The 13574-nt window shown below is 34.6% G+C and overlaps 1 protein-coding gene across 1 annotated transcript in view; it reads left to right on the top strand.

Moving 5' to 3' along the window:
* Positions 1 to 13574, top strand: part of CPNE8 (copine 8) — a 177822-nt gene that overhangs the window by 50203 nt on the left and 114045 nt on the right. Inside the window, exon 6 of the mRNA XM_033118275.1 lies at positions 11349 to 11425. Coding sequence (XP_032974166.1) covers positions 11349 to 11425 — 77 coding nt within the window. The remainder of the gene's footprint in view (positions 1 to 11348; positions 11426 to 13574) is intronic.

The raw sequence follows: 13574 nt of genomic DNA, 5'->3' as shown, positions 1-13574 counted from the left end.
TAATAACGATGAACTAGTCTGTGTTTTGGGGAGGTGCCACTCTGAAAGAATGGGAAACACAGGCAGCGTAACTTGCTATTCTGTTATCCTTGTAGTTCATTTCTTCAACAATATTTTCTAAGTGCCTGCTCTTGCCAGGCCCCATGCCAGTTTCTGGGGGTACTTTATGAGCAAGACAGACATAGATCCTGTCCTCAAGTCACTTACAGTCTCCTTTGTTCTTTTTGGGCCCTGAACTTCCCTTTCCTCTTATGTTAAGAGCTCTACTCACCAGGTAACAACCTTTACCTGGGGAGTTTACAGGTTCAGGAGCAGCAGCGGTGTCAGAGCTAGGCAGGTAAAGAGGTGGAGGTGGGCAGGGAGAGGTGGGAGTGAGATTCTCTGGCTAAGCACTGGTACTCTGATCAGCTTGTTTATTGACCTCAGGGATTGGAATTAGGCCTAGTAAAAAAGGCTGAATGAGGGTGAAAAGAGCATTCTGAAAGGGGCTTCACTAGGTGCCAAGTGAAATCTAAGTACATAGATGGAGACTTGGCAGCTGTGCCAGGGTTGAGAGGCCAGTTGGCCTACTTTTCATATCCAGAGGCTCAGGAGAGTGAGATTTTTCCTCTTTTCCATTGTTGTAGGTTAACTGGAAGATTATATATATATGATATATAATTATACATGATATTTGCTTATATATGATATATGCATATTTTTACATATTATATATATATACACATGTATATATATAATTTCCAGTGTAGTCTGGAGATGGGGAATGTCATAATTTAGAGAAAAGAAGGAACATAAGGGGTAATCCCAAGCTCAGACACTGATTTAGAGAAACTGGAAGCCTGGGTGTGGTACTAAAAATCATAATTTACTCTTTTTTTTATCATTAAAGGGATAGTTATGATGTTTATTTTTGTTATGAAGCACAGAGTGGAATCATTTAAAGAAAGATTCAAAGAACAGTTTGATTGACTTTTCCAGAAATTGAAAAAACAATGCTATAATGAGGTTACTCCTTTCCATAAGTAAATTTCATTGTGGTTACCATGCCACCTTCCTGTTCCTCACAATAAGATTTATGGCATTGTGGCTGGACATTTAAAATTTCCATGGCTTTGTATAGGAACTTTTCCAGATTTCATTGGAAGAATCAGAAAAGAAATCACATTGTTTAGTCAAAATTTAGTTGCAAGAAAAGAAAATGCATTCACTTATCTCACATGTAGGTGGTAAAGTAGGGGGAATTAGAAACATCTCATGTGACGTATAACTTACATTTATGGGAAATGCAGCTAGAAACAGGTACGGGGTTGGAAGTGAGATAACTATTCATTCTCTCTCTCTCCCTCTCTTCCCCTCTCTTTCTCCCTCCCTGGCCACATATTCTTCACACTATGACTTTTCTCTGAGCTTCTGCTTCTCTCAGAAGACCAAGTTTCTCTGTTTATCTATCATTGTGCACATAGGGGAAATGACCTCCCTAACCCTGACTGGACATAGACTTCCAAGTGCCCACTTTCCCTGAATGTAATTTTTGCATTTCTTGTTCAAACAGTCTTCATAGAGCATGGCAACTGGGCACTTAAGGACATTTCCATGGGGTAGAATGTTTTGAGGGTGAGTGTGAAAGTAGTAACGTGGTTTTTACTAGCGTAGTTGCCTTGTGTTCAAGGCAGAGAGTAGTAGTGGGATAGGAAGTTGCCTCAAACCTGATTAACTTTATCTTCCTTCAATAATCAGTAATGACTAAATATTATTATGTAAGCAATATGCCTTTTTAGGAGTTGACTCATTCTTTTATATTTTTCATTAAAAATTTTTTTTATTTTCTTATTTTTCAAATACATTTGCCATACAATATTATATTATTTTTAAGTGTACAACATAGTGATTAGACATTTATATACCTTATGAAGTGACCACCCTGATAAGTCTAGTATCCATCTGACACCATTACAATATTATTGACTGTATTCTCTGCGCTGTGCTTTACATCACTGACTATTTTTAAAAGTGGCCATCTGTACTTCTTAATCCCTTTCACCTTTTCCACCTATCCCTCCAACCTCCCTCCCATCCAGCAACCATCAGTTTGCTCTCTGTATCTATGAGTTTGTTTCTGTTTTGTTTGTTCACTTGTGCTTTATATTCCACACGTAAGTGAAATCGTATGGTATTTGTTTCTCTGTCCAATTTATTTCACTTAGCATAATATCGTCTAGGTCCACCTATGTCACAAGTGGCAAGATTTCATTATTTTTTAAGGCCGAGTAATATTTCATTATGTACACGTACCACATCTTTATCCAATCATCTATTGGTGAGCACTTGGGTTGCTGCCATATCTTCACTATTATGAATAGTGATGCAGTGAACCTAGGGGTGCGTGTATCTTTCAAATTACTGTTTTGGATTTCTTTGGATAAATACCCAGAAGTGGAATTTCTGAGTCATATAGTAGTTTTTTGGAGAACCTCCATACTATTTTCCATAGTGGCTGTGCCCGTTTACAACCCCACCAACAATATACAGGGTTCTCTTTTTTCTACATCCTCATCTACACTTGTTATTTGTTGGTTTATCGATGATAGCCATTCTGACAGGTGTGAGGTGATATCCCATTGTGGTTTTAATTTCAATTTCTCTAATGATTAGTGATGTTGAACATTTTTTCATGTCTGTTGGCCATCTGTATGTCCTCTCGGGAGAAATGTCTATTCAGGTCTTCTGCCCATTTTTTAATTGTATTGTTTATTTATTTATTTATTTTTGGTGTTAAGTTGTATGAATTCCTTACATTAATGCCTTATCGGATGTATCATTGGCAACAACCATTACCTGGGGAGCTTACAGGTTCAGGAGCGGCACAATACCTTCTCCCATTCCGTAGGTTGTCTTTTCGTTTGGTTGATGGTGTGATACATCTTAAAAAAGCCATGAATGTACATATCTTTGCAAATATTTTTTTTTAAAATACCTTTTTTGTTTCCAATAGTAAAAGTTTTATGTCTTTCTTATTATAAAAATTCTTATCTTGACTCTGCTTTGCCTTCATGAAGTCTTTGTTGCTATCTTCTCAGTACCGTACTTCTTTACAGAACAGCCTGGGTTTCCATCATAACGTCCTTTTCATTCTCTATTCAACTTGCTTTACTATATTCTGGCTTTTGTTTCTGCTTAAACTCTTCTGACGTAGAGCAGATCAAAATTCGGTGGCCTCTCTTCATTCTTTACCTTACTTGACCTCCCCATTATTTTGGGCACAATTGACTATATTCTTGAAATACCGCCCGGACTTCCATGGAAACATTCCTTACTTCATTTCCTAGATCTTTCTTTCCTCATCATCTATCATTTTTTAGTTTCTCTTTCTCCTTCTATTTCTTAACCTTAGTGTTTCTCATGGCTTTATTTTCAGTTTTCATCTCATCTCACTGTATAAGCTCTTCTCTGGAGAGTTCTACCATTTTCACACCTTACTCTTATGACTCCCAAGTGTCTATCCCTCTGTAACCTCAGCAATTCCAAGTTCCATCTGCTTGTTAGAGATTACCTAGTAGATATTCTGCAGAAGACTAAAACTCAAATATACCTAAAATATATAACCTTTTCCATCCCAATTTTGCTGTTCTGCTTGTATTATCTGTCTTGAGAATTATCCTTAACACAGTATATTTAGTGGAATTGTTTAATGGAATTGCTTCTCATCTGGAATTGCTTAACATCTCCCTCCCTTTGTATTTCAGGATCAGTCTTCCTGTTTTTGTTAGAAAAGAAAGCTGTCAGGTTGAAACTTGGATGTATTGTCAACCTCTAAGTTATTTATTTGTTTGTTGTTCCTTTCTTTGATTCATTCATTCGTAGTAGTGGGGATGGACTTGAATGAAACTTCCATACAATTCTCTTATTATGACAAAAACATTTCAAATTTCTGAAATAATTCCTTTAAAAATGATACATCTAGTTCTTGAACAACTGAGAGTAAAAATAAATAACAACACATCTAATATTGGCTTATTTAACACCATAGCACAGTGGTCTAGAGACCTTTTTAAGAGGAACTGAGAATCAAATTGTGTTTGACTTAAAACACATTAAATCCATCTCCGTCAGACAGGGACTGTGAGATATTTCACTTAGGATATTCCACTCAGGGCTGGAGTGATGCCTTTAGAGAACAGTAACAGCTCCAACCCAGGGAAGGTTCTGAGTCAATCACTTTGGAACTCACGTTTCTTGTTAAGTCATCACTTCTTTATGAACCTTACCCCATTTCCTTGCTTCAGTAGAATCTAAGCACAAACTCTCTTAGGTGGAATTGCTGAACATCTTCCTTCACTTGTATTTCAGGGTCAGTCTTCCTTAACAACTTTCTCTCACACACCACATCTAGTGAGTTACCAAATCCTGTTCATTCCCCCAAAGATTTGTTTCTCTTCTGTCTTCTTTCTTTCTTGCTGTTACTGCCTTAGTTCTTAGTGCAATACTCCTACCTACAGTTCCTGTGGTTTATATTATCTCACATTTCAATGTATACTGTACATTACTCTCTGTTATTTTTATTAAATATATTTAGTAAGTAATACAAATTAGTTAACCAGTGCCTGAATTTATAAGTGGATGAAGTATGTCAAAAGAGGAAGGAAATGTGTTTTGAATTGTTACAAGAATTGTTAGAGATAACTGCTTTGAATTTCTGTCAGAAATTAACAACAAAAGCCTTTATTTGAATACATCCAAGTACAGTTTTTAGGTAAAAGAACATAAAGCTCATTCAACCTAGAAGGAATTCAGGTGGTGTTTGGAAAATCAGAAGAACCAATAAACAAGCTAGGTCTATTCCCCGAGGTTACAATTTTTAGAAGTGTGGTTGCCTACCTGCCAGTTTTGCAAAGTGAAATAAAAACAGGAACCTTTTAGGAAAGACTGCTAAGTGCCTGGGCTTGCTGTCAAGTGAAGGCACTTACCTTTTACAAAAGGAATTTGGTATCAAGAGAGACTCCTTGAGTTAGCGATAATAAAATCTTTTTAAAATTTTCATTTCTTATGATTTTGAAAGAAACCCGTTTCACGATGACTTTATTTAGTTTCCAGTACTTAAATATTTTAGGTCAAACTTTTAAATTTTTTGGTACTATTAGGCAACATAGAGATGCAGAGCTGTACCTTAGATTTCTGACATTGCAAATGAGTATGAGCTAAGTTAATAAATTATCAATGTAACTGTAATTGATTCTGTTGGTGGTGGAAAAGTTTTAGTGGAGATAAACATTATGCTCCAGGATGACTTGGGAAATCTAGGGACATGTTCCTTTAGAGGATTTATCCATTTTGTCATTCTCTGAGGAAATTACTAAAGTATTATCCCACAAGACTGTTAGATACTGTGAACCAAATCTGACATTGTGAATTCCAGCTTTGTTCTCTAAGTTGCTGTTGAACCAACTCATCTTAATGCCATTAGCAGAACTACATAACATACTTTCATTTGCATAATTGCATCAGCCAAATCATTAATGAAAATATTAATAATAGGCCCATAATTGGTGTATCTTAGACTCTGCTTAGTGTTCTGGACCAGATGACATCGAAACTGTACTTCGTGTACTAAATTTTCATACCCATGAGGCAATCCAAAATGCATTTATCCACTTGGTTGATCTCAGAAGGCACCCACTAAAATTTTTGTTTGAGACTTGTTAATGGCTCTCTGCATTATTTTCGTTTCCAAACACCAGCATTCAGTGAAAATGAGTGTGTTCTTTAATATACTTTCTAAATATTAGGTTGGTGCGAAAGTAATTGCAGTTTAAAAGGTTAAAAATAATCGCAAAAACTGCAATTACTTTTGCACCAACCTAATATTATATACATAAACTTCCACATGTAGATCAGTTGTCTTTAAAAAATTTATTTGAAAGTTAATTGGACCGTGAAATGCATTTTCTCATAGGAATAGATTTGTAAGTGGAGCAAGATTCTTTCATTAGAATAAAAGCCAATTTACCTCATATAAAACTGAGCTGAATTTTAATGTATACTCATAAAATCAGGCAAGCAATAAAAATATACCAAGCAGTGTTTTAGTAATGAGGAATATAGTAGTGAATAAGACAAACAATGTCCTGTCCTAAAATAACTTACATTTTGAAGTTGAATAGGTGGAGTGGGCAGATTTATTCAATAAAAATAAATGCAAATAAATGGTTAAGATAACTTCTTTATAGCACCTATATTAATAAGATATTGATACTGAGAGAGCGTGACTAATGAAGCCCATTAGCTCGAAGCTTAGGTTTCTCCTAACCAGGCAGTATCATTCTGCACCAATTCTCACCCTGGGTGTACTTATTAAAAAGAAGGAAGGAATTATTAAAAATGTAAGGGAAGAGTATTTCAGGCAAAAGGAACAGCATTCAGCTGTTAGAGTTAAGGACACTGTTGGAGGAGGTCATTGAGAGGACATGATTGACAGTTGATCTGCAAGCTGGACCCAGGCAATCAGAAGCTCCTAAACCCCTCCCCTATCCTTGAAATGTATCTTCTGCCCATCGCTGGAGCCATTTCAAGAACACAGGCTTGATAGATTAATGAGTTATTAGACCGCCTAGACTGAATACATGACTGAACACCACTAAGGCCTCTATATAAACTTAAGTTTCCAGAGGGTGGAGGTAGTGATTTTCTTGTTTTTAGGCCGCCCAAGATATGCCTGTGTGTAAGTTCCTTTGCTTATCAAAATTGCCATCTACTCATCTAGAGTGGTCTGACTCTTTCTTCAGTCTCTTCTTGTCCTTTGTGTTAGGGAGCCAGTTTCAGGTTTCACCCAGGCAATTCCCGTTGTTGCGAACCAACAGAGACTAGTTATAAGACTGCTGTAATTTGGTTAGTTGACCAATATTTGGTGGATATAGCCCTTGAAGTAGTAAGAAGTGGTTAGATTTGGAATATATTTTTGTGATATGATGGCTAATGAATTAGATGTCAAGTGTGGATATAAGAGAAGTTAGAATGACTACGAGTAGTCAGTGGTGAGAGCAACTGGATAAATAGTGATACAGTATTTTTGCAATGGGGTACGTTGGGGAGGAAGAGATTGAGGTGATGGAAGTGAGGATAGAGAAATCAGTGGTCAGGGCAGATTTATATTGTTTGAGAGACCCCAATAAGCATCCAACTGGAGATACTGAATAGGCCATATTTGGAGACTGGAGATGTAGATTTGGGAACCATCAGTCCATAGAGTTGGAACTCAAAGTTAGATAATAAAAGAATAAATGGAGAAGAGAATAGGATTGGGGGAACTTCAGCATTTAGAAATGTGGTGGAAGAAGATAGCTAGACTTACCATCTTAATAGTCTGTTCAGGTCATGTTACTTTCCAATTCAAACACTCCAATGGCTTCCCTCCACACGTATGATAAAATTCATAGACCATCGTGGGACCTTGCTTCCCTCCTCTCCTTCCATTCTCTTTTTTGCTGATTCTGCACTAGCCCCAACGGCCCTCTTGCTTTTCCTTAACACCCCAACTGAGGTCTTGTCTCAGGGCCTTTGTTATTGCTTTTTCTTTTGCCTGAAATGCTTTTGTCTGAAATATTCACGTGACTCTGTCCTTCACATTGTTCAGAGTTCTACTAAATTGTCACCTACTGAGAGGCCTTGTCTGACTGCGTGGTATAAAAGAGCTCTGCATGTTATGCTCTGATGCTTTTTCAGTAATAACTTTCTTTTTCTATGTAACATGCTTTCTGGTCCTTATTAGATGATGAGAGCTAGCCTTATAAGCATATTCGAACTAAAGAATTTGTAACCGATGCGCTCTATAAATGGATCATGTTTATTTATTTATTTTTAACATTTGCATTTTTGATAGGACCTTGTAGAATCTATCTATACTTTGACATAGAGATAGATACTTTGATGACAGTATCTTCAGCATTCTTTAAGTTATATTAGGTGGGATTGTTTGTATATCAAACTGAGCCTTACTCAAGACTTAGTATTTAATAATATTGTTTGATAGTGTGATGTGATATTCTGTATTATTATTTAATAATGCTATAATATATTTCATTTTATTTATTAATAATAATATTTAGTAAGTTTTCTAATTATTTGGCCCATCCATTGGCTCACCATGTTTAATAGTAGTGAGAATATTTACTTATTTTCTGTTAGCGTGTTACATTTCTCATTTCGTTACTGATGAGTACTAGTATTCTACAAAAAGTGATGTACCCTCAGGAAGTAAATATTTTATATCCATTTGTTATATTTGTGAATTGTATCATTTTATTTTTAAGTCTACATATTACATGGTTTGCAAGTGTTAAATATATATGTTGTGGATAATTTTTAAAAAATTGGTTAATTTAGATCAATGACCACATACTCATTGTTAAAAAGCTTAATTTTCATTCAGTGTCTTATTTAACTGCCTTTATTTGGACTCTTAAAAAGGACAAAATATTTTGAAAATCAACAGTTGTGCTGACTGAAGAAATAAATTCAGCTTTAGAGTATAATTTTGAAATTGTATTTATCATTTAACTACTGATGTCTAAGTTTAGAGCTTTTTATTAATCTCTTGATGGGAGGATTAGCATTTTTGGTTTGTAGATCAATATGTTCATGAAAAAGACAAAAACCTCACTTGAAAAAAAAGGCAATATTATAATAATGTTAAAATGTGACAAATTATTTTTACTAAAATATTGAATTCAATTGTTTCATGTTGAGTTTGCCTTATTACAAAAATAACATATAGATGTGCAAACAACCCTTAAGATATTAGGAGTTATTGGAGCGAGAGCACTGTGTTCAATTATTAGAAACAATTGCCATATTAGTATATAGTGCATAATATAGGTCCTACCTCAATCTTTATAGTTGATGTGATTAGTATGGATTAATTAAATGCAGAGGAAATCGGCAATATTAGCAAGGCTTTCCAACAATGGAATATTAGTAGATAATGCCAATAATAATACAATTCCACTGATAATACAAACTTTCCTTACCAATTTTTTTCCACATAGTTGAAATATTGTAAAAGCAAGAAATTTTGTATCACTTATTTTCTCTTGCTCTTACTGGCTTAGTGTGAATGTGCTTAGAATCAGTATAATGAACACAAGGTAGAAGCAATTAGTAGAGGCAATTCATGACTCTATCTTATCAAGAAATCGAATGATTAATTCCTGAACAGTTGACTACACCCAATTACTGTGCTATACTAAAACTTCAGCTATCAATAAGTCTATTTAATATCTTTTAATTTAAATTATTTATTAGAGATATTTCAGATGCTCATCAATCATTTTAAAAACCAAGAAAGCCATTTAAAAATTATCTTTGTAGACCTTTTAGGAGATAGATGCCACACTGTTGAATGCTTATGAAATTGTTTATTATGATGCTAATGAAAAACTATACGCATCGATGAGCTTTCTAATAGGATAGAAATCAGAAATTTTACTAACCATTAAAGCCTTTTGGTTTACCATTGTTTGGAAAACATCATTCTTTTCATATATATGTTTATACGTATACTAGTTAACATGTAAGATAAGTTGGTGTATAAGACACATTCAGATTTTATAATGGCACACAAAATAAGCATTTTTATTGACCATGAGTGTAAAGTGGATTTGGAAAATAAATATATTATTTTCTTAGATAATTATGGTATCTCCAGTACTTAAATCCAGTGGCAAGTGATAAGTTTCGAGTATATAATAATATACTTTTAACCCTAGGGAATTAGGGGAATACAAGGGGGGCATGCATTTATTAGATGCTTACCATGTTCTAAGCATCTGTTCTAAATACTTTGCGTGTATTACCTTACTTTATTTCTGTCTGGGTTAGTCCTGACTGCTATTTACTGATTGCTTAAAATATGGAAAAGTCAATCTCCTAGATGATTAGCTTCTTTTTGCGTGAAGTATTAATAATACACCTTGCATTTTGCAAGGTTATTCTGAGTCTTGAAAATAAAAATCATCTACTTGTATGTTAATGAATTTTATAATGTTTTATACTGAACCCATTTTTAGGAATTTAATACAAGGTGTGATAAAAAAATACAGTGAGTGTTTAAATTTAAAAAAATGTATTACAGTCAAAGACACATAGCCATTAATCTCCCTCAATATACGCCCCCTCACTTAGAACACACTTATCCCATTGTTTGTGCCACTTTCTGAAGCAGTTCTGGAAGTCTTCTTTCTTGAGTGTCTTTAGTTGCGCTGTCGCGGCTGCCTTGATGTCCTGAATTGATTCAAAACATTTACCTTTCATGGTCATTTTGACTATGGAGAAGAGCCAGAAGTCCCACAGTGCCAGCTCTGGTGAATAAGGTGGATGAGGACACACCCTGGTGTTTTCAGTTGACAGAAATTGCCATATACCCGAAGCAATGTGTGACACGGAGCATTGTCACAATGGAGGATGATTTACGGCACACTTTATTTATTTATTTTTATACTTAGGTGTTTATCATTTATATCCCTCACACTTTGTCAACCCCTCTCCCCCATCCACTATCCCTCTGACATACGGCACACTTTAAAACGCGCCTTCTCTCAACCATAGCTGACACTCGACTGACTGTGCGGAGCAAGTTGAAATTTGTCACACCTTGTTACTAAGGTTCAATGTGCCACTTCCCATATTGAAGACCCCTGCCTTTCTGTTGGAGGGCACTTGGCAGCAGCCTTCATCATGGTTTTTTTTTTTTATCACACCTTGCAGTTGGTAATATCAATTCATGCAGTAACTCACTAGACCCTCAAAGCAACTCTGTGATGAGAACCGATACATGTTAGGGATGAGGAAACTGAAAAGCTTAATTAATTGCCCGCAGTCACAGGTAGTAGTGGTGGTACTGAAGAGACACCTGGCAGTGAGACACCGTTTGTAGCCATAACATCACACGATCTCTCTATAGATAGCACTGTATTATTAGTCACTGCTGCTCTGTGCTTTCACAGATTATCTCTCAGCCAAAAGCTTAGTAGTTTCAGAGACATCCAAAGGCAAGCCAATTGTGAATTCAAACCCTGGAACTTTTTTTCATGTTCATTTAAAAAAGAACAAAAAGTGCGATGTCCAAACACTCACAATAATAAGCCTGCTCTGTGATTGAAAGAACAAAATGCTATGCAAACTTAAGGGGGAAAGTCACATTGTTAAAAATTAATGCTTATTGAGCTTATTTTACTTATTATTGGGAGTTAGAGAATTCAGTATTTCAGCAATGAAGGTGATGCAAATATGATGTACAAAATATATAGTGCACAGACACTTTGGCAACTTATGAGCTTTAATTCTTTTATCTATTTTAGGACTTTCTGGGACAAGTGTTTTGTACATTGGGGGAGATTGTTGGTTCACAGGGAAGTCGCCTGGAAAAACCAATAGTGTAAGTATTTTTTAATTCAGACAATGCAATGTTGACTATCTAGTTTTTATTTTGGCAGTGGAATTAATGAATACATGGTTGTTCAACGAAACTGGGTTTTACATTTTTATTTGAATTTTTTTCTTTCAGAAAATAATTTTGACATGTTTGTAAAGGATAGTTCATATTTCAGCTGTCATATGTTATGCTACATAATGTTCACAAAATGAAATGGACACATTTAAACAAAATATGTTGCTTTCCTTTTGGTTATACTGTTGAGCCTCAAATTTAGTACTTTTTGGAAAAGAGATTCTATGCCTTTGGGCCAGGGACTATATGTAGCATCCACCTTTTACATCACATTTAATAAATGTGTTTTTGGTGACGGAGGTTTTAATAGTAATTTTTATTACAAAATTGGTCTGTAAAAAAGGCAATAAGTGTGTAAATGTAAGAGATGACAGTCACTATGAATGTATCTTCTACCTTTACCTTCAATTACTGGGATTATGATTCATTTTTCTACCAGTTGCATGGGATAATCCTATTTTCTCCAGTTCCAAATAAGGCAGAAATCTAATTGTAGACATTTTTCCTAATCCTTTCCTCTTTCCATCATCCTTCTCCCCTTGCTAACCTTATTTGGACTTATTTAACTATTTATAAAAAATAAAAGATCAAGGAAGAATACTATGGCATATGCACAGCTAAATACAGTGTGTAAAGGTTTGGGGAATTTTGACGTCTATATCTTCACCAATCTTTTAAGAATCTCAACCTTTCAAAATAAATGTCAAAACTCCACAAATCTCACCTTTGACATCAAACACTTGAAATGGCCAAGGCATCCTTCTTACATACCCTGTATAAAATTAAACTTTATGCTTAATGTGTTCAGTGCTTTGCAAGAACTTCTTAGGATTATAAGACGTCTATGAATTCTAACTTCTTTTATTTAACTTGATTTTCTTAGACAATTATTACCAAATGTTAGTTTGAAAACTTTTGCATATCAGCCACCTTTGAAACATTCTTCTCAGGTGTAATTTGTTTTTACATATTATAGGATTTGGAAGCTTATGATTTACATATATTTATGCTCACTTTAATATATAAGTAATATGTTATTTATAAAGCAACTATAAATATTTTATTAAGTGTATATAATTCAGATAGCATTTTCTAGTTTAGTGACTCAGGCTCATGAAGATTCTTGGAAGATCACTAAATTTTGCTGAAAAAAATCAATAATATATACAATGCCATCTTAAAGATGCCTTTGATATTTTTTGACAGAAAACAAAAGAAGTTAAAATATAGAAATTTTATTTCAGAGTAACAGAGTAGAGATTTTTATGGAACTTGCACTCATATTTTTAAATTGATCATTTTATTAGAAAATTTTATATGACATTTTCTCCATAAAAGGAAATCATAACTCTTAACTCTTAAATTACATAGAATTTTTCCCAGTGGAAAAATCATTGAGATATTAGTCTTGAAACTTGTTAAAAAATTGACACTGTATAGACTGGTGTATGTGGTAAATAGAATATCTATATTGTAAGATGTGGCCCTTGTTCAACTGATTCAACAATTCCCACTAGATAAGACTAAGAGAAACAAATTCATACTAGGGGATGGAAATACCTAGAGTAGTGATTGGCAGAATATGCAAATATTGGAAATATTTGTTGGCATTTGAGTCATGATCATTTTACATAATCAGAAAAGATGAGATGCCCTTTAGATTTTTCTTAGTTCCTGCTGAGCATGGGGAAGCATAAATGAGGCAAAGCCTTAGAAACCTGTTCAGATTACATGAAGCTACACACTTTATGTCATCTATAGGGTATTTTGTAATTTAGTAAAGTGGTGATATTGTATCTATCTTGTTGAGAAAGGTATAATTGATTCAATTTTTAAAAGTATATGTAACTAATCTTTAATTCAGCCTTTGACCTTATTGGGCAATCTTCTCAGGCAAATAAACATTGTGACAAGGGTTAAAAGGTGGGCTTATTGTTCGAGCAGTGGGAGATTTTTTTGATTTTTCTAAGTTTAGCTTGGCAAGTATTAGAACTAAATGGGTAATGAAATGCGGAACTTGAGTATAGCAAAGAAATTGGCTACAAAGAAAGAAACAAAGAACAAAACTATAAGAGCT

Source organism: Rhinolophus ferrumequinum, chromosome 10, assembly GCF_004115265.2.
Source record: "Rhinolophus ferrumequinum isolate MPI-CBG mRhiFer1 chromosome 10, mRhiFer1_v1.p, whole genome shotgun sequence".
Classification (NCBI taxonomy): Eukaryota; Metazoa; Chordata; class Mammalia; order Chiroptera; family Rhinolophidae; genus Rhinolophus; species Rhinolophus ferrumequinum.
This window is presented reverse-complemented; position numbering and strand designations above follow the sequence as displayed.